At 39.4% G+C, this 19,475-nt stretch overlaps 1 protein-coding gene across 2 annotated transcripts in view; it reads right to left on the reverse strand.

Moving 5' to 3' along the window:
* Nucleotides 1-19,475, reverse strand: part of DOCK4 (dedicator of cytokinesis 4) — a 430,038-nt gene that overhangs the window by 17,490 nt on the left and 393,073 nt on the right. For both annotated transcript variants that reach the window (XM_049641704.1, XM_049641705.1), the window contains 5 exons: nt 17,956-18,060; nt 12,425-12,566; nt 10,867-11,033; nt 8,167-8,253; nt 730-906 (listed from right to left, as the gene is read on the reverse strand). In XM_049641704.1, coding sequence (XP_049497661.1) covers nt 730-906; nt 8,167-8,253; nt 10,867-11,033; nt 12,425-12,566; nt 17,956-18,060 — 678 coding nt within the window. The remainder of the gene's footprint in view (nt 1-729; nt 907-8,166; nt 8,254-10,866; nt 11,034-12,424; nt 12,567-17,955; nt 18,061-19,475) is intronic.

Genomic DNA, 19,475 nt, shown 5'->3' on the forward strand with positions numbered 1-19,475 from the left:
ATTCATGAACTGCAAGACCATGACCTGAGCCAAAATCAAGAGTCGGACGCTTAATTGACTGAGCCACCCAGGTGACCCATGGACCTGGCATCTTTAAAGAAACACCATTGTGAACCACATTTCTGGGGCAGAAGGAATGACTCCTACTGAAGGCAGCTGGTCAGAAAGAGAACAAAAGAAAAGGATTGTTCAAGGAAGAGCAGGGACTGTATAAATAAGAATCTTTGGTAAACTAAGCAAACAGCAAATCAAATCAATAAGCTTTGTATCCTAAAACGAAGTGCTTTAAGATTCAGTATGATCAAAATGACAGCCTCCTCACCTTGTAAGCTACTGTGACTTTCTGTTTAAAACCAAGAGGGGAGATGAAAAGTCCGTTTAAAGTACCTACTAAAGAAGATCAAACTTTTCTATGCCTGTGAACGTCTTTGCACAGGGAAATGGTTTTAGGTAGACATTTATTAAATAATGCTGATACCCTTACTACTTTATTCATCCAAGAACACACACACACACACACTTTTATCCTCAAAAATGTCATATATTGGAAAAATGGAGTAAGTGTGCATCACAAATGACTATATGTTTGCTCTATTTAACAAAGAGCTCTGTGTCAATTGTAGCCCTATGTTAGTTTGTGGATATGCACACATATTTTGAAAAAAAAAAAAACCTCTGAAGCCCTAAGAAATCACATTTAAAAACTTTCAAATGATACCTAATCCTCACCTCTTGATACCTGGAAACTCCACCATTAACCGCAGCATCTATAACTCCATTCAGGCACATGGTCAAGGGATTAATATTCTGCATCTGTCTTGTCTGACACTGACTAATCAGAGTCTTCAGCTGCTGATTCTTATTTTCCAACACTTCAATTGCATTTTCCAGAGGACTCATTTCCACCTGAGAAGCAAATGGGCATAAATATATATTGGATTTTGTGACATTCAAGAAGAAAGTAGATCATCCATGTTCTGAATGATTTGTGCTCCCCCTCGGCTCCCATCAATATCTCTACCAGGGGCCATACAGTAGAACAGACAGGATGTGGAAGACAAATTAGCTGTTCATTCGAAGGTCTGCAAAGTGAAGGTGATTATACTGATTGGTTGAAATGTGATTTGGATAATCAGCAATCATCAATCCCATATTAGCACTGCAACAATCAGTGTAACCCGCAAAGAAAATCTAAGCATCTCATGCCTGTTAAAACTCACTTATCTTTTCTCCTGAAGGGCTAAATATTCAGGGGCCCTGCATATTATTATCACATTTCTAAATGCTTACTTAATGCAAAGCACCACAGGAGATACAAAGATGCATTTACAAATCCTCTGATGTCAAGATGCTTTCAACCCAGTTGGGAATATGGGACATATGCCCATATGGACCCCATATGCATATATAACAGCACCATAAGGTGGCACAGGATGGTACTCAGTTGGGAGTTATAGAAAATAAGTTAATCATATATGCTGCAGGATCTATTTTTTGAAGGAGAGCCAAAAAGAATTATAATGACTTTAAAACTCTAGCTTATATGGGGGACCATACTGAAAATGATGAAAATGTTCTTCAAATATTTAACATTGGAGCCATTATTGTCATTGACATTGTCTTTGAAGAGAAGGTCTGCCAAGCTCTTAGCTATAAAGTAATTCAATCTTACAATAAACACATTTAAATATTGTGGTCTTTTTTTCAGTTAAGGAAACAAACTGGACTTTTAAAGTTCACTTACATCATCATAAAACAACACTGCAAAGTATGAGAATAATTTGACAATGTAAAAATTAATATTATACATTCATCAAGAGAGACTAGTAAGGAAAGATAACCCAGAAAGTAGAAGGTATTTATAACCTAGAAAACCATCAAAAAGCCTCTGTCCAGAATATATATAGAACTCTTTTTTTTATAATAAAAGAATAAAGATTTTTATTAAGCATTGTAAGTTGCATTCAATAGCCTTCGATACACCATGCCACAACCCACCTACAATCAGTCAGACCCAACAGCAGTTTGTTCTTGCACAATCCATGAGTTAGGGCAGAACTCCCTTCAACTTACAGTAAGATCTTACTCAGGTCTTGAGGGCAGGAATTGGGGAATTATATCTCATTTCTGACCACTAATGTGTGATGAGGAGCATCAGGAGAATTATACAAAAACGAGTAAGAAGTGATTCTGATCTCAAAGTACATTTTTTGGAAGCATTAATAAAAACATCAAAATGATATAAGTATACCTGTTCAGAATATATATATAGAACTCTTATAAACCAATAAGGAAGAGGCAAACAACCCAGTAAAAATAGGCAAAAGACTTAAACAGGCACTATATTTACAAAGGAAGAAGACCAAGTGGTCAATAAATATATGAAAAGGTGTTGAACCTCATTTGTGATCAAAAAAGTGAAAAAGAGTACCACAATAATATAGCACTAACCATTCACCAAAATGGCAAAAATAAATATGACAATAGCAAATGAGGGTGAGAATGAGAGTACTAGAATCTCTCAATTTCTGCTGTTGGAAGTTCAAATTGTTTCAATCGCTTTGGAGAACAGTTTGGCATTAAACACTAAAGTTAAAGATATCTTTATTATATTTTATGGTCTTGCAATTCTATGCAAGCGTATGTTTGAGAAAAAAAAAGTAAGAGATGTATGTACATGTGTGTGAAGAAATGTACAAAAATTGTCATAAATGTCTCCAAAATCCCTATGTCCATTGATAAGAGAATGCATAAACATATTGTGGTATGTTCTCACAATGGAAGAGTATGCAGCAGTGAAAACAAACTTCAGTCACATGTAATAACACTGTGACAAATAATACTGAGTGACAGAACCAAGTTACAAGAGAATATATACACTATGATACAGTTACATCAAGTTCAAAACCAGACTAAACTAAATTGACTTGTTTTAGAGAATCATAAACTTAGGTGACCAACCAAGGAAGGGAATGGATACCAGGTAAGTGAGGATAGTGGTGACCTGTAATGGAAAGTGAGTGACTTGTGACTGTGAAGGAGTACATGGGAACCTTCTAGGGTGCTATTGGCAATGTTGTGTTTCTTTACAGAGTGCTGGTAAATAAGTATTTACTGTCTAGGACAATAAGCCTTTGTTTTATAATCATAAAACCTAAATCATAAAGGAAAAGTCTGAGAATTCTGATGGACTAAAAGGTAAAAAGTCAGACATCTTAGAAAATGGAACACTGGTTGCTAGGGGCTGGGGAGGGGAGAAAGGGGAAATATTCAATGGATAGAGTTTTAGTTTTGCAAGATAAAACTGATCTGTTGCATAATAATGCACACGTAGTTAACACTATTGTACTGTATGCTTAAAAATGGTTAAGATGAAAAATATTGTGTTTTGGCCAATGGGGAAAAAAATTCATGCTCATCTTTAGAAGTTCAAATGCTATTAATATGAAAAAATTCAAAAACAAATTGCAACAAGCACAGACAAAAGACAAACAGTAACTTGGGGAAATATTTCCATATATATTCCTGATAAATTATTGTTATTTCTCAAATACTGAAGAAAACCAAAGGCTATAATTCACAAAATAAATAGAAAGAGGAAATAAATATATGAAAAAATATCATCTTCACTTGCATTCAACAAATGCCAAAAAAAAAAAAAAAAAAAAACCCAAACAAACCCTAGTATGATCATTTTTGGTTTATTATTAGTAAAGATTAAAATAACATAACCCCCAGTGTTGGAGAGGATGGTGGGAAAATGGGTATTCTCAAGAACAGTTATCTCCACCAGACAAGACAGAAGTTGATACATGCCATTGTTGGCCCATGAATCAAAGGTTAAATTGTGGACTCTTTGATAGACCAATTCATTTCTAGGGAAATTATTCTAAGGAGATGGTCAAAAGAAGTATGTGAAAAACAATGTGTAAAAAACATTCATTGAAAGATTATTTTCCTCTTGTCCCTGGATTGTGATCTTTAAATGCTGTTTACCACCAAAAAGAAACAGGAGTCATTGGAGAAATGGAGAACCTAGTTATCCCAGTAAGCCAGGAAGGCGGCTGGGAGGAAGGCAGTAAAGCAGCTGGCCTGTGATTCATTCACTGTCTCTAATGGAGGAATATCCTTGGGGAACAGAAAGGAAGGCAGGTGATCTGGTCTTATCCCCTTGTCAACTGAACCTTCAAGTAAACAGTCCAAGACTAATTGCCAGAAGGAGGAGATGGTATCTGTGTCCCCAGCTAAGGATTGCTTTCAGTAATAAAACTGATAAGCCACGATATAGGATTCCCTACATAATGTCCCAGGTAAGTTTTATAACTGTCTGCAGTATAAAATGGAGTATTTCATAATGTGAATTTCATAATTTAAATGTACCCTGTGTATGAGGGATCCCGTGAATTTCACTTAGAGACTCCATCTGTTCCAAATTATTATTGATGTGAGAAAGAAGGACCTGGAGGCCAAGGCCTGAGGTCTCAGATGTCTCTCTGCTTCATATGAGCCTCTTGATTGCCTTAAAGTTATTAGTAAAGCTTGATGCTGATTCCCACATCTGATTTGACAATCCAGTCCTATGTGTTAGCTCAGTAACAACGAATACTTGGATACTGTAAAAAAGACTCAAAAGTCAATTTGAAGAGGTTCCCAATGGGCAAAATGGAACAACTTGAAAATCAGTAAGAGTAACAATTACAATGAGTTAAAAAAAAAAAAAAAAAAACCACAACCCAGTATGCTTAACTCCACGAGTTACGAATGATACATAAAACAAAGCCAACCAAACAAAAAACTTCTCTGGTCGCTTCTGTAGGGTGTCATCCTTCCTTTGCTATACCTCAGGGTAATCATACAGTCGATGAGGGAATGTTTCTCATTACAGAAGTGTTCCAATGAATAAACAAAAAAGGAGTGATAAAGTATTTTACCATTTTGCGACACTCAGTAGGCTGGGGCCATGATCATCAGTGGCTTCCAATGTAACAACAAAAAAGAGACAACCAGAAGCATAACACCACCTAGGAAGTACTCTTGCAAAAAAAAAATAATAAACAAAAACCAATAATAACAACAGCATCTTATCAAGTCTCTAGATCTAATTGCCAATTTACAAAAAGTATAGGGGCAAAGAAACATGTTAAATTACCCCACTGGTTCGCAGGCTGCAAATTGCAAGGGGAAAAAGAGCAATTCAGGGAGAACCTATAAATCAAAAGAGACCTTAGAAGACATTTCAGCCAAGTGCGATGTATGGCCCTGATGTGGATCTGACTTCAAACAACAAAAGACAACAAATAAACAAAAACTCATAAAAGAAACAGACTCTTGGTGAAGTGTAAACGCTGGTTATTTTACGTCAAGGAATTACTGTTCATTTTTTAAGACGGGATAACGTATGATATTGTGGTTATGTTTTTTCGTTATTGTGGTTATGTTTTTTTGTTAATATACATACTGAATTATTTATAGATGAGATGATATGATGTCACATTTACTTCAAAATAATCCAGTGTAAAAGAGGATGGAGCTGATGAGACAAAATTGGCCTTTTTGACAGCTGTTTAAATAAAATGATGGGTACATCAGGTTTGTTATGTATTTATTTTTGTATGATACAACTTAAATTTAAAAGGGACACCGGATGCTGTACACAGAAGTGACTGCAAGGGGTTAGGGTAGAAGCATGTGACCACTTAAGACACTACTGCAGAAATCAGACACTAGATGGCGCTATGAGTAGGGGCTGGTGAAGAGTGGCTGGATTCTGCATATATTTTGAGAGGAGAGCCACGTGATTTTCTGATGGATATAATGTGAGATGTGAAAATATTCTCATTATCTTTAGTTGGAGTTTAAAAAGTCATCACAAATTTCTTTTGTGTTTTTTATCTTGTTTAAAAATTTTTAAATGAGCTTACTTGTTAATGGGGGAAGTACCTATTTTTTTATTTGTTCTCAAAACAATAAAAACAATTACTGAGAAAACAGTACTTCAAAGGCTTTGCTATCTTTGCAAGAATGGGATAATAAACTCTGGGGCTATGGGTTAGAGAATAAAGGCCCACAATCCCATCAGAAACCTTTGGCACCAGATGGTTCACAATTCAGAAAATTTCAGATTTTAGAAACATAATATAAGGCACAGATAGTTTATTATGTAACCCTCAAGCAGGGTCCGGGAAGATTATTTTTAACCAATGCTTTAATATTTCTGAAATAAAACATATGAATATTCATACTATGTGAAATAAAGATCGTAAATGGTCCTAACAGCAGATCAGGTTAGGTTTATTACCAATTGAGTTTTGGAGCTGAACTTATGACAACACCTTTGGTTTTTCAGAATCTTTCAGATTTTGACAACGTACATAAGGAATTTCAGTTCAGGTTGGCATATATGTATTTAGTACCTACTGCCTCTGATCTCAAGGGCCTCATACACTATGAATTAAAGTAAAGTAGTAAACCAGCAACTTTAATAGAGGGTGAGGACATCCCAGGCAGTGGGAACAAGAGAGAGACATAAGGTTGTCATGAGTGGGCTGTGTTCAGAGAACAAAGTAGCCCAATTAAATTTGTTCTGTCTGACAGAATGTAAGATTATATATTCTAATAAAGTAAGCAGCTGATGTTTGAAAGGTTGTGCTTAGTAATGCTTCTTTAATCATTATCAGCATGGTACTTTCTATGAGTTGTGTGTGTGTGTGTGTGTGTGTGTGTGTGTGTGTGTGTGTGTGAGGGGGTAATACTTCAAAGGTTAGGGCCACTGGTGAGACCTCAGAGAATTTAACCCTCTGGGTAGTAAGTAGCTGAAATGGCTCTCTGAATCATTAATGCAGGGTAGATGACTAAGAACAGCGATGTGGGTTGGGCCCATGCCATTCAGCGGGAAGCATAAGGCTAAGACTTTCTGACACTGTTGGGCGACCTCTCCTCTTCTATGGAAGGCACCAAGGTACATCAGTGGTGACCCTGGACTCAGAACCTACAAGAATACAACAGCACTGAGGCAGTCTGATAAACTGAGTTCCATTTGTCTAGGAAGCCATATGAAAATTTTAGCATTGTAAAAGGAAAATGCCACTAGATCCTTAGCTTCAATGAGCATGATAAGCTGAGTGGTTTCAATGCTTAGTGAGATTTCAGGCAGGACGAGGCATTCTTGGAAGACCATTTGGGCAAAAGCTGCTTTTATTTACGCACTGACGGAATGAGCCTGTTACCTAAGAAAGGGGTTAAATGATGTCTTCACAACTGCCATGTCTTCTATCAGCTAGAGGACTCCGGCCATCAGAGGGCTGGCCTCAGCCAGGATGGACGTCCCAAAGGAGGGAGAAGGGATGCTGCTTGGGTGCAGGGCTGCCATCAAGGTGCAGCCAGCCTGAAGAACAGCACAGGCAGCAAGGCGAGGTTTCACCCTGGATGTAGCTGCTGTCAGCACCCAGAACTGGGGGCTCGAGCTGGGGCATGGTTTACAACCTGAAGGGGACACGGGTGCTGCAGTTTCCAGGTTCTATAATGACACCCAAGGGTCTCTAGCTGGTGTTCATCCAGGACTGCTCAGTGAGACCAACTCAGCAGCCTCTGTTCTACTGCCAAAGGTAACAGCATGGACCTCCAGTGCGTCAGATACAGTGCTGGGGCTCTGTACTAGCCTCAGGCTGCCTGTAAGGAAACTGAGCTAAAAGAGTTGGATGTAACTGGCTTTTGAGGCAGGGATATCTGGGTTTGAGTCTATCCTTTTTCAACATCTTAACATGAGACCTCCGGCAAAGGCTTTTAACTTCTTGTTAAGACCTGTAAAAATAGGGATAGAAATACATACCTCATAGTTTTGGTCTGGTGATTAAATAAGATAAGGTAGAGAACCCCTCCCCACTAGCCTGCAGTAGTTCAAATACCAGCTCCCCTAACTCGAGGGCCTGAGTTGTTTACATGCTGCAGTCGTAGTTATTTTTTGGAGAATCCCTCTGACCGGCCAGACTAGGAGAACAGTAATGTTCCCCTAAAGCCTCGGTCACAACGGTCAATACCATAAACATTCACTAACTTATATGTGCTTCCATGGACTTGGAGTCAACAGCAGAAGCAACTGACATATGGCGGGACTCCCAGTGAGCAACTGTGATGGGAAAGTACTTGAGAATAAGCTCTGATCCTTACCACTTCACGCTTTTCCACTTCAAACCAGCGGGAAATTCCAGGTAAGCTCTGCACCAAGTATAATGATGTTCTCTCCACCCAGAGACTCTACGGAATACAAAACAAATTAAATCCCCAAGTGTCCCTTCTTTCTAGTTACTGAGCTATCACTAATGTTTGCCATCAATTTGGTCAGGTTTGCTGATTTCTGGAAGCTTTTCCTTAGTATTCATTCTAGCACGTGGGTAATCCCTTCACACTCAAGAAGTTACCACGTAAGGTATAGCTGAAGCTAGGTTAATAATGCCATTCTATGTTGTCTGACACTTTTTCCTGTGTGCAATAAATGATCTACTTCAGACAACAAGCTTAAAATAGAGTAACAGGCCATCCCATTATTTCCTTTGCAATTTCTTTCAAATTCCAATTTAAACTCTCTTCACTCCTTCAGGTCTTGGGGCTTGTCATTTCTATCTGGAAGGGGTAATAGTATCAGCTAGTCAACACAGGATCAGAATAACAACATCCCAAAGGAGGAAAGGCCCAGGAGGAATCATGAAGCTCTATCTTTCTATTTTAAAGATGAAGACGCTAAGCATCAAGGAGGCAACATGACCTGCTCAGAGGTATATTCTAGTCACCTGTAGAGCCAGCACAGACCCCACCTGCTAGAACTTCTGACTTCCTCACCGTGCACACTTCCTCATGCACGTTTGAACTGCCACCACCCAAGAGGATCTGTATTTAAAGAGCGGAGGCTTCCCCTGATCAGGAAGAGCATCCCCATGACACATGAAGGCATGGCCGCCTTGATAAGAGCAGCTGTTGATGATAGATTTCACCTTCGTCAACCATGTTTCTGTACCCATGCCTCATTTTTCTTATTTAAACAAAGTATATTCTCAAGAGAATGATATACTTTACAAAATCCCTGAAAGAATGCCACGTATTCAACAACAACAAAAAACAGGAGGATTTCTTCGTGTCAGCCAAGATCTACTGGGCAGAGTCCCCTGTGACAGTGGCTGGAAGCCTTCTGGTGGTGACAAGGAGGTAAGCAGATATGGAAGGGCTCAGGGCAAAGAGAAAGGCATGCTGGAAGTGCTGGGGGAAGCAGAAGGAAGGAGGCAGGCACCTCATTCTGTGGGAGGAGGACAGCACTTTTCAGAGGAGGTGACACGTGAGTGGAATGCTGAAGAGTGAGTAGGAGTTTGCCAGGCGGAGGAAGGGGGGGGAGCGCTGCAGGCAGCAGGAAGCAGCCTGCGCTGAGGCCCCGATTGCTTGCGAAAAGGGCATGGCAGGAGATGAAGAAGAGAAGTTCAATGTTGCGGGAGCTGAGAGGAGGGTGAGTGGGTGGGCTGTGGCGCAGATGAGGCTTCCGGAGGGGCAGTTTGGAGCCAGATGCCAAGGGCTGTCGGCACAGGAAGCAGGAGCCAGATTTATCATCATTTTCTAGGAGGACTGCTATACCACGGATAAATACTTAAAGTGATAGCCATGAGGAAAGGTGGTACAGCAGAAAATGCAAAGGAGAAGATACCAGAAGGTGTAGGGTGTATGGGTAATGAGAATGTGACCCTGAGCAAGTCAGCTGCCTGACTCCAGTGGATCTCTGACTTGTTCAGTGTAAACAACTGGTGAAAACCATAGCATAAACCAACGATCACTAATTGGTTTGGCGAGACGCTAACAAAAATCGAAGTATCCAAAAGGACTAGAAAATGCTCATGGATCTTTTCAGGAACCTCCCAGTTCTGTCTTCCCATAGTTTCTTTGCCTTGATATTTAAGCCATCAGACCTCTTTGCACAGAGGACGGCTGTGTTGAGGGCCATCATAACACTGCAGAATGGCCATGCCTAACTCCTGGAGCTACTGCTGGGCACACTGGGAACTGGCACTTAGGCAGAGGCCACAAGGGGAATCAACATCAGACAGTCATTGCTAACAGTATCAGGAGAATATTTCCCAGCTTAAAGAGACACTCTGTGATGAAAGAAACCAAGCCAAATAACCCACAATAGGTTTGTTTTGCATTCTTTGTATGGGGGAAAATAGTGACTAACAGAGATCTATCTGGTCTTGCCTTGTCAGTGTCAAGGAAAGAGGAGACTATAATGTGTCTGTGGGACCACCCTGCCCCTTTCCCCCTGTGGAGCTGAGAGACAGCCAGAGGGAGCTCTGGACGGTAAGGCATATTGCAACTACTCACAACGGACTGGCACATGCAAGGAGTCTATGGTTTGCTTTTATCCTGTGTCTTCTCACAAGTCCTAATGACACATCATTCTAACAAGAAAAAGCAGAAGATCACACAGAAATTTTCTGCTGCTCCCAGTCTCCGAATCTTCTTTTCCCCTATTGATTAAGCATTCTTCACTCACTGTGGTCTGTGGTATCTCAGAACAAATATTCTGAGGTCCCCACAGTTGGTTCCGTATGAATGAATGAGAGGGCTGAGTTCAATCATGACATCTCCGAGGCTGGTCTGAGGACTACCGGCACGGTCACAAAAAAAGCTGCTTCCAGGGCTTCCTCTCAGACCTACTGAGTCAGGATTCCTGACTCAATCTGATACGCAGAAGAATTTGAGATCAACAAGACTAAATGATTTCTCCTCCCTTCTGGTTCTATCACCTGACTCTATTCTGAGTAAATATTTATCGAGCGGCTTGTCCCAAGATTCTCACAGGAAACCACGTGTAATAGAACTGCACGATACCTTGAATTCATTCTCTTTATCTTTGGTGCCCTTGTGAAATGGTCTGTCATAGCGGAATTTCCAGATATGATTCACTTTATAGAAACTTTTGATGTTGTCCGGAACACCCTCTCTCTGCAGGACCTCCTGGCTCTCCGGAATGGGAGTAACAGCATATATCTGTAAATCTAGGATTAAAAAGTCAAGGAGGAAACCCAACTTGGCAAACTCGGTGGAAATCTGGCTCAAGCTGAGCCGTGGCAGAGAGAAGAGGATGGGTAACAATCTGGTGTTTCCATTGGTTCGAAATCATTTTAAAAATTGCTAGGAAGGTGCCAAGAACTCAGCTGACAACAAATCATTTCTCAAACTACAGGCCTTGAACTAGTTTCAGGTAGGTGATTCTGACAAAGTATCTGTTTAAAATGTCTATAACTTGTGAATTTATTTATCACTGATTTGTTTTCTTTCTTTCTTTTTTTTTTTTTTTTTTGGTGGGGGTGAGTGGCTATGGCTTGGATCTTAGGTACTTAGAATTACATTAACTGTAATCCTTGCTTAAGAGACACTCTTATCCTTAGTCTATGCATGTCCCCTCTTAATTTGTTTGTATAATAATGTATAAATACCCATGCAACCATGACCAAAGACAGGAACCCGTTGTGAGTGATTTGTATTTACCTGTGTGATGCTCCGTGTCTCCAGCCTTCCCACACTTAAGCTATCACTCTCCCAAATCTTCTACTGATAAGCAGAGTGTTGCTGGTGTAGTTGATATTTAAAAAATTACATTAGAGGGATATCATATTTACTTGTATGTTTTACACCTTCTTTTTTCATCCTCAGAAGGACAGCAAAATCTTTTCCCTTATGGAATTTCTTGCTTCTATTGCATTTTATTTTCTACTTTGAAATGGTATCCATAATTATCAGTGGGAGTTTCTTGTCTTCTTTATGAACATAAGTTTCAGGAAGACAGAAGCCATCACACAGGAGTGCTGGGGTGAATTCCCTTTGTCTCTAATGCCTGTGTAATTTCATTTGGATTGTTTGTATTTAGACAATGGGAGTTTCAATTACACAGCCATCACTAAAGGCTGTCCAGGATGCCACGGCTAAGAGTTCCCCCAAAGACACTAAGGTACCTTGTTTCCTTCCTTCCAGAATAAAAGTATCACAGAAAAAGGGGGTGAATGATATGTGCCAGTAAATATAACACTATCATTTCCTCGAACTGAAGCAGTTTCCACAGGATATGTTGGAGGAAAATTATTCTAAGGGAGATCACTAAAAGGAGCTTTAAAAGCAGGTCTGAGACACAGAAAAGTTTTAATTGAAAGGAAAAAATTCTTTACCAGAATCCTTAAGGGATTTCCTTTCAACTGACATTGTGATAATAACCAGAACATTCTGTTCAGAAGGAGCTAAGCTGACATCAAGATGATGAGAAGGAGAGACAGTGAGAACATGGCTATGGCAGAGGGGGCCAGAGGCTGAACAGCCTTGCACGAAAATGCGCTGCGGCTAATGGCCAGCGGCTCTAACTGCACTCACTGCAGCCCCTCCTAGGTGTGGATACACTGAGCTTCTGCCTGGAAGATGGTCTCATCAGGCTGGTTGGCGTGCTGCATGGCGATGGCGTGGGGGAACTCATTCAGCATTCTCTGTTGGAAGGCCTCCAGCCTTTCGTAGTCATGCCCTCGACACACAAACTCCTTATTCTGCAGGAGAAATAAAAAAAAAAAAAAATTAGAGCCATATAATCGAGTGCATTAATTACAGAGAGAAGCCAAAAAATAGGGCACTGGCAGTAAGGGAGCATATGCCTCACATCAACAGACTGTCACAACAACAACAACAACAAATCCAAAACACTGACACAGTCTGAAAAATTTGCCCAGATATGAAAAATGCAGGGCAAGGATCATGAGCTTCACTTTCTACTGCTTTTGATAAGACTCAGTAGTATGTGCCAAGCTTGTGTGCATGAGGTGCAAAGAGGCATCTGATTCTCAGAGCACCGAAGTATAAAACAAAGCAATCATGTTCTCTCTGAATGCTAATGAGCACATGTGTTAAAGATTTTTTTTTTTTTTTTTTTTTGATAAGCTGGATATCAGAGTTTGGTGGGTGAATTCTCAATTTGGAGGAAAAGAAAGTAAATGCAATCTCCAAAAATGCGTGTTAATGCATTTTTTTTATAAAGGCCACAGAGATCAACACCAGATCCTCGACGCTGGATTCCTGCATGGAAAAAAGGAAGACTATCACCGTCTGTATTCCTGCTCTCAGCAGGGCCGGAATGGGAAACTTCCCCGCCGTAACAAACTGGGCTTGGCTTCCTGTAGCCGAGAGTCTTATTAACTGGCCCAAGATAAGACTTAGGATTTTTAGGGCCTTGCTAAATGTTGGACGTTATTTTGTTTTGTTTTGTTTTTTGTTTGTTTTCTTTTACAAGATATAGAAGCACTCTGTGGGCTGGGACTGCCTCTCATTCAGGCAAAAAATGGTGAAGGTTATCCTTGAGGTAGTCTAAAGAGCTGGAAAGATGGGCAGGTTTCTGGAAAGCACCTTTGAAGTCAGGTTAGATATGAGGGAACTCTTCCTGACAGGTGAATAATAATGAAGTTACAACTGTTGAAAACAGTCACTGACTAGGTACTCTGCATATATCTTATTTAACCCCAACAAACGTGAGGGGGTCATTCCCACATCCTGCCCCATTTTATAATTGGGAACCACGGATCAAGATCTTTATGTACTTAGGCCATGTGTATTAGATTCAAACTCAGGTGTGAGACCAAGGCCTGAGCTCTGTCTCCACTGAACATGGCTAACACATCCAGAAAAAACTCCTAGCAGCTATGGGGACCACGAAAGCTTGTAGGTGACATGCCCTGAAGATCTTTAAGAGAAAGAGGGCGTGGTTCATGGTCTTGGGGAGCTAAGGCCCAAGGTTCTCAGAGGTTCTTATAATTACACAAAATGCCCTAAGGAAGAACTCTGAGTCACCTGGAGGAAGTCAGAAACCAGGGTGCAGGGGGCAGGGGGCTCAGGGTTGCAGTTGAGAAAAGGCAGGTGGAGGCAAGCAGAAAAAAGAGCAGGGAATGGGCTCTGAAAACCTGCCACAATTCTTCACAAACCTCCAAATAAATCACAATCCTTTGGTAATACAGGCTAAGACAGACTACCTAGAAATCAGGACCCCCCCACCCCCGCCGAACTAACAATCCCATATTTAAAACTTTCTAGATAAAACAAAGTATACTTTCTGATACTATTTTTTTTAAATTCTATTCAAAAGATAATAAATTTGCTTGATAAAATAAGACTATATATATGATATATATTCCTGCATATTACAGAAGTCCCAAAGTAAGTATCTGACTGTTCTAATAACTGCAACATTTTTAAAGCAATGCTTAAATCTTCGAGCAGGTTGTAAAATCAGGGGTTATTCTAAGCATATAATCATTTAATGGTGTTAAAAAGTCATTCTGAAATAAAAATAAACTTGGCATCTGATATTGGAGTTGTCAGGAAATAAAAAAGAATTAAACATTTCTTCGATCAATACTTTTTTCATCACAGCTTTGAGATATAGTTCACATACCATAAAATACACCCTTTTGAAGGTTTTTAGTATATGCACAGAGCAACTGTCACCACTGTTGAATTTGAGAACATTTTCATTACCTTGTAGAGAAACTCTTATCCATTAGCACTCATTCCTTGTTTCCTCTGCCCCTGCACCCCTATCCCCCACCCCAGCCCCTGGCAACCACTAATCTACTTTCTGTTTCTGTGGATTTGCCTATTCTGGACATTTCATATAAATGGAATCATACAACATGTAGTGTTTTGTGACTGGCTTCTTCTACTTAATATATGCTACAAAGTGGCTGAACCACTTTGTACCATGTAACAGTACTTTATTCCCTTCTTACTGCTCAATATTCCATTGTATGAATATACCCTATGTTTTTCTATCTATAGGCTAATGGACGTTTGGGCTGCTTCCACTTTTATGCAATAATGAATAATGCTGCTATGAACATTTGTGTATAGGTCTTTGTGTAGACATATATTTTCTCTTGAGTATATACCCAGGAGTCGAATTGCTAGGTTACCTTTGTTAATACTTAAAAAAAATTTTTTTTTCATTGTCTTTTTCTTTTGAAAAGGAATTACACACCAATGGTTAAAAAAAAAAAGAAAAAAAATCCCAAACAGTACAGGACATACAATGAAAAGCAAATGTCTCTCTCATCCTTGATCTCAGTTATTCTTTCCAAATCACTATGCAGAGATATTCTGTGCGTAAAGAAATTGTCAATAAAGAACCCATTTTCCAAGAGGGTAAAAACTACTTAAATCGTACACTTATATAAATGTATTAATTTATTTCAACTTGAAAAATTATCTTGAAAATGATCACAAAGAGGAAATTTTTATTTATGTAAAAAATTTTTTTAATGTTTATTTATTTTTGAGAGGGAGAGAGAGAGAGACAGACAGACAGACAGACAGACCATGAGTGAGAGAGGGGTAGAGAGACAGGGAGACACAGAATCCAAAGTAGGCTCCAGGCTCCGTGCTGTCAGCACAGAGCCCGACACAGGGCTCAAACTCATGAACCATGAGATCATGACATGAGCCAAAGTTGGATGCTTAACCAACTGAGCCACCCAGGCACCCCCATGAAGAGGAAATTTTTAATGTTGAAATTTGCATATTTTTAAATTGAAGGACAGACTGGAATCTGATTTCCTAAAAAGAGGTCCAGCCCCATGATTCTGAAGGGTGTGGTGCCTTTTAGAAACCAATAGAGGGTAACACTTCTCTTTCATTTTGAAGAAAATATCATCTATACCTAGAAAACCTGTTTTTTTGTTTTGTTTTTTAAAAAAAATTTTTTTAAAAGTCCTTATTTATTTTTGAGAGAGAGACACAAGAGTACAAGGGGGCAAGTGGTAGAGAGAGGGGGAGACACAGAATCCAAAGCAGGCTCCTGGCTCCGAGCTGTCAGCACAGAGCCCGATGTGGGGCTTGAACTCATGACCTGTGAGATCATGACCTGCGCTGAAGTTGGACACTCAAGTGACTGAGCCACCCAGGTGCTCCAGGAAAAGCTGTTTTGAAAAGACTAATAACATAGGTTGATTTATTCTAATTAACTTCCTAACAATATTTATTCTATTAGCCAATTCAGTATTCTAATTTGCTAAAGTCCTTTTAAAATTGTGGCTCCTAAACTACTTCTATTTTTTTTTTAAACTTTACACTTTTATTTATCACAGTTTTATTTACTAGATACACATTGAGTGTACTTGCTACCTGCACTCAGAATTTGATCAGGGCCACAATATGACTTTTGTGGGCCTCTTTCTCTATAAAACAGTATCAAAAATCATACTGAGAGACTGATTTGGTATGAGGACAAATATATACCTAATAGTCTAATGTATAATATACAATTTAATATATAACATTTTCTTCCACGAAAACAGTTCATTTTTCCCTTCTGATCTTTAAAAGAAATGAAAACACTTTTGAAGGCCATCTAAAATATTATGATCTGTAAACTCTGTACCCACTGTATGTAATGGATTGATTAGCCCTGAGTAGGATGTGGAAGAAAATGTAATCTTTTACTTCACTTGATTTTGAGCTGAGAGAAGAAGGGGGTCTGTGGCACCAGAGTCATGTCTGGACCCTCCTGTGGGGTCTCCAGCCCCTGCACTGCTCACAATTCTAGAATGTCCACACTTCCGCTCACTACCTGGATGCGGGCTACCTGCACTTGGCAGCGGGGTGCTGATCACAGTCCTGTGCTTAGTATGTCCACCTTTAAAGCAGTCTTTCAAAGTCAGGAAGTATTCTAAACCTGTCTCTGTTTTTGACCCAGAATCAAGCTTTCCTCTGCCCGTAGGTCCATCTGCAGAGTCAGCCTTTGGACCACGTACACTATCACGATGGTTTCTTTTGAACCCGACAAGGAGATTTAACTTGCATCTGCGTGGCACCAAAATAATAGGTCATTTCAATCAACCTGTCATTTCCGTGTTTGTTCCATGTAATACTAAAATGAATTTTTGCCTATGGTGCTTGGATATTTTGGAATCTATACCTATATCTCTATTTGGTGTCTATGTATATATATAAACTTTATATGTAAGTAAATGAATAAATACATATAAAACTTTGATTATAAAAGGCAGATAAGTTAACGATTATTAAGCAAACAATGAAATCCAATCTTTCTCCTCTCCATTATCCTTCAAGTACCCCTATCCTATATTCATTTATAGGTGCTGGTAGTTAAAGCAAGATTCAGGGCAACACAAATACCAAAGTATTTGTATGTGAGGATTTAAAGTTTGTAATGAATTTACTCAATCCACAAATTATTCCAGATACTTCTCAGTTGCCTGGGGAGGAAGCTTTCCTCTCCCAACCAACGTTTTTATGTAAGTGAGTATATGTGACACACTCAAGTATTAAATAAGTCTTCAAGCACATAAGATACAACTTGGCACAATGTGAACCATGGTAAGAATAGAGTCAAATATTTTATGATCCACTAGGTACCTTGGAATGTCTGGAAGATTTTCCTTGGTGGAAAGAGTTTATCCTAGCAATAAATGGGATCTTTTGGTTGAGTGACATTTACCCTTTTCACAAAAGTGGTAACTGGGCTCTTCCCATGATTCTGGAGGGAGTTTCTAGAGGACATAAGACTGCAGGGTTTATGGTCATCTGAAGTGCCTCACCATTTTTCTCTAGTGCAAACTACATGGAAATCACAGAGTAAACAGAGCAGTAAATGTCAATCACACAGGGGAACAACTATAATTAGCAAAGACTACTCATAAAATATAGTCACCTTAGAAATTTAGGATGAAAAATCAAAGAAATGTTTGATAATTTGGTGAATTATTCAAAACAAGGTAGTCTAGATTTAGTACACTGTCTACAAACTAAAAAGTTAAACAAAAATCTCTTATATTATGGTCCTAAAAGGACAAAATGTCATTAACATCTTGATGTTCTTGACTGGGGTATCTATATTGGAAGTATAAAAGCAAATTAAATAGTGTATTAACTTACTCTTAAGAAAAATGGAAATTTTTTCCCATAAAATCCAACTCTGAAGAACTCTGGTTCAAGACGTTGCTGGTCCATGATTTTGTCATACAAAGAGGCTTCCATCATCTAGCAAAGCAAAGGAGAGGTTCTAATAATTTTATCTCATCTTTCAGCTCTACTTGTTTATAAAAGAGGGTGTTTCTTCTATATAAAGGAGAACTTCACTATAGTTTGCAGAAAAGAAGATTTCACTCCCTTTTTATGCTTTAAGGCAGGGATCAGCAAACTTATGCTGTAAATGGACAGAGAATAAATATTCTAGGTTTTGCAGGCCATATGGTCTATCACAACTCCTCAGTTGTGCAAGGCCTATAGGCTATGGCTTTCTGACCCTGCTTTTAAGAATCAAATATTATTACATGTTCTCACCAGAGAAAATAATTTCTAAGCACAAGGTCCATCAAGAAAATATTATCTTCACAATTAAATAACAAGTGACATGAATTTAAAAAAAAAATGAACTACTAGAGGCCAAATCTTCCTGGAGAACTCTCACGCTGGATGTACCCACCTGTGGATCTGGTTCTCCTTGGTCACAGTAATTCAGGACATTTGGAAGGTGCAACCTTGCACAGGTTGGACAGGGATAAACCAAACCAAAGGAGACCCATAGTGCAAAGTGCTGTCTGGGGTGAGAGCTCTTAAGTGTGTCTCTGACAATGTTGGAACTATGAAGCACATAAAGCTTATAGTTTTCCTTCCATGATATTATCATCCCCAGGGTTTATAGAGAAAGACTAATATTGCACTTGAAAACTTCCCCCCTCCCTCTGCCCCCCAGTAACAGCACCCCAAAGAGCAGTTGGCATGAAGTGTAATGCTTTGGGTTTATAAAAATCTTAGTGACTATGATACCCAAGGGCTCTCCTGGGTAAACATTGTAACCTCGCTTCTGTTACAGGGACAGTATGCCAAGAGAAGCACAGTGATGTTTTTATATAAAACTGCAGTGCCTGCCAGAGCCAGCCAGCATGATGGACTGAAGTTAAAACAAGGTTTTTTCTCTTTGGTCTTCATGTTAGGAGAAATAGTGATGAACTACTGACATGAAATACTACACCAGTAGTACAGGGCCGGTTTCTGCAGGTTGAGTGAGTTACTTGTGGGGTATGGGATTTTGCAGACTGTTAAAGGTTTACAACATCATCTCTTCAACTGCTACCTCAGAATTAAAAGGGAACATCATAATCTGCTTCCTATTTTAGAAACCCTGAAGAGCTGAGGTGTTACAAGATGACACAAAACACTCATGACTCTGAAGAATAAGGATTTAACAGTGCAAGAGGGACCTGTGTGAATCGGAAAAGAACAGAAGGGACAAAACGTTTCGTTCAGGGACACAGAATATTGAACTCCTTGGGCTCTTGGGTACTAAGACCTTGGTTTAGGTGTAGCAAATAAAACATATTGCTGAGGCTAGAGTGGACACCTATACAATTTAGCCCTCAAATATGTACAAATGGGTCAGCTAGCCATTTCTA

The sequence above is a fragment of the Panthera uncia genome, chromosome A2, assembly GCF_023721935.1.
Source record: "Panthera uncia isolate 11264 chromosome A2, Puncia_PCG_1.0, whole genome shotgun sequence".
NCBI classification, from domain to species: domain Eukaryota; kingdom Metazoa; phylum Chordata; class Mammalia; order Carnivora; family Felidae; genus Panthera; species Panthera uncia.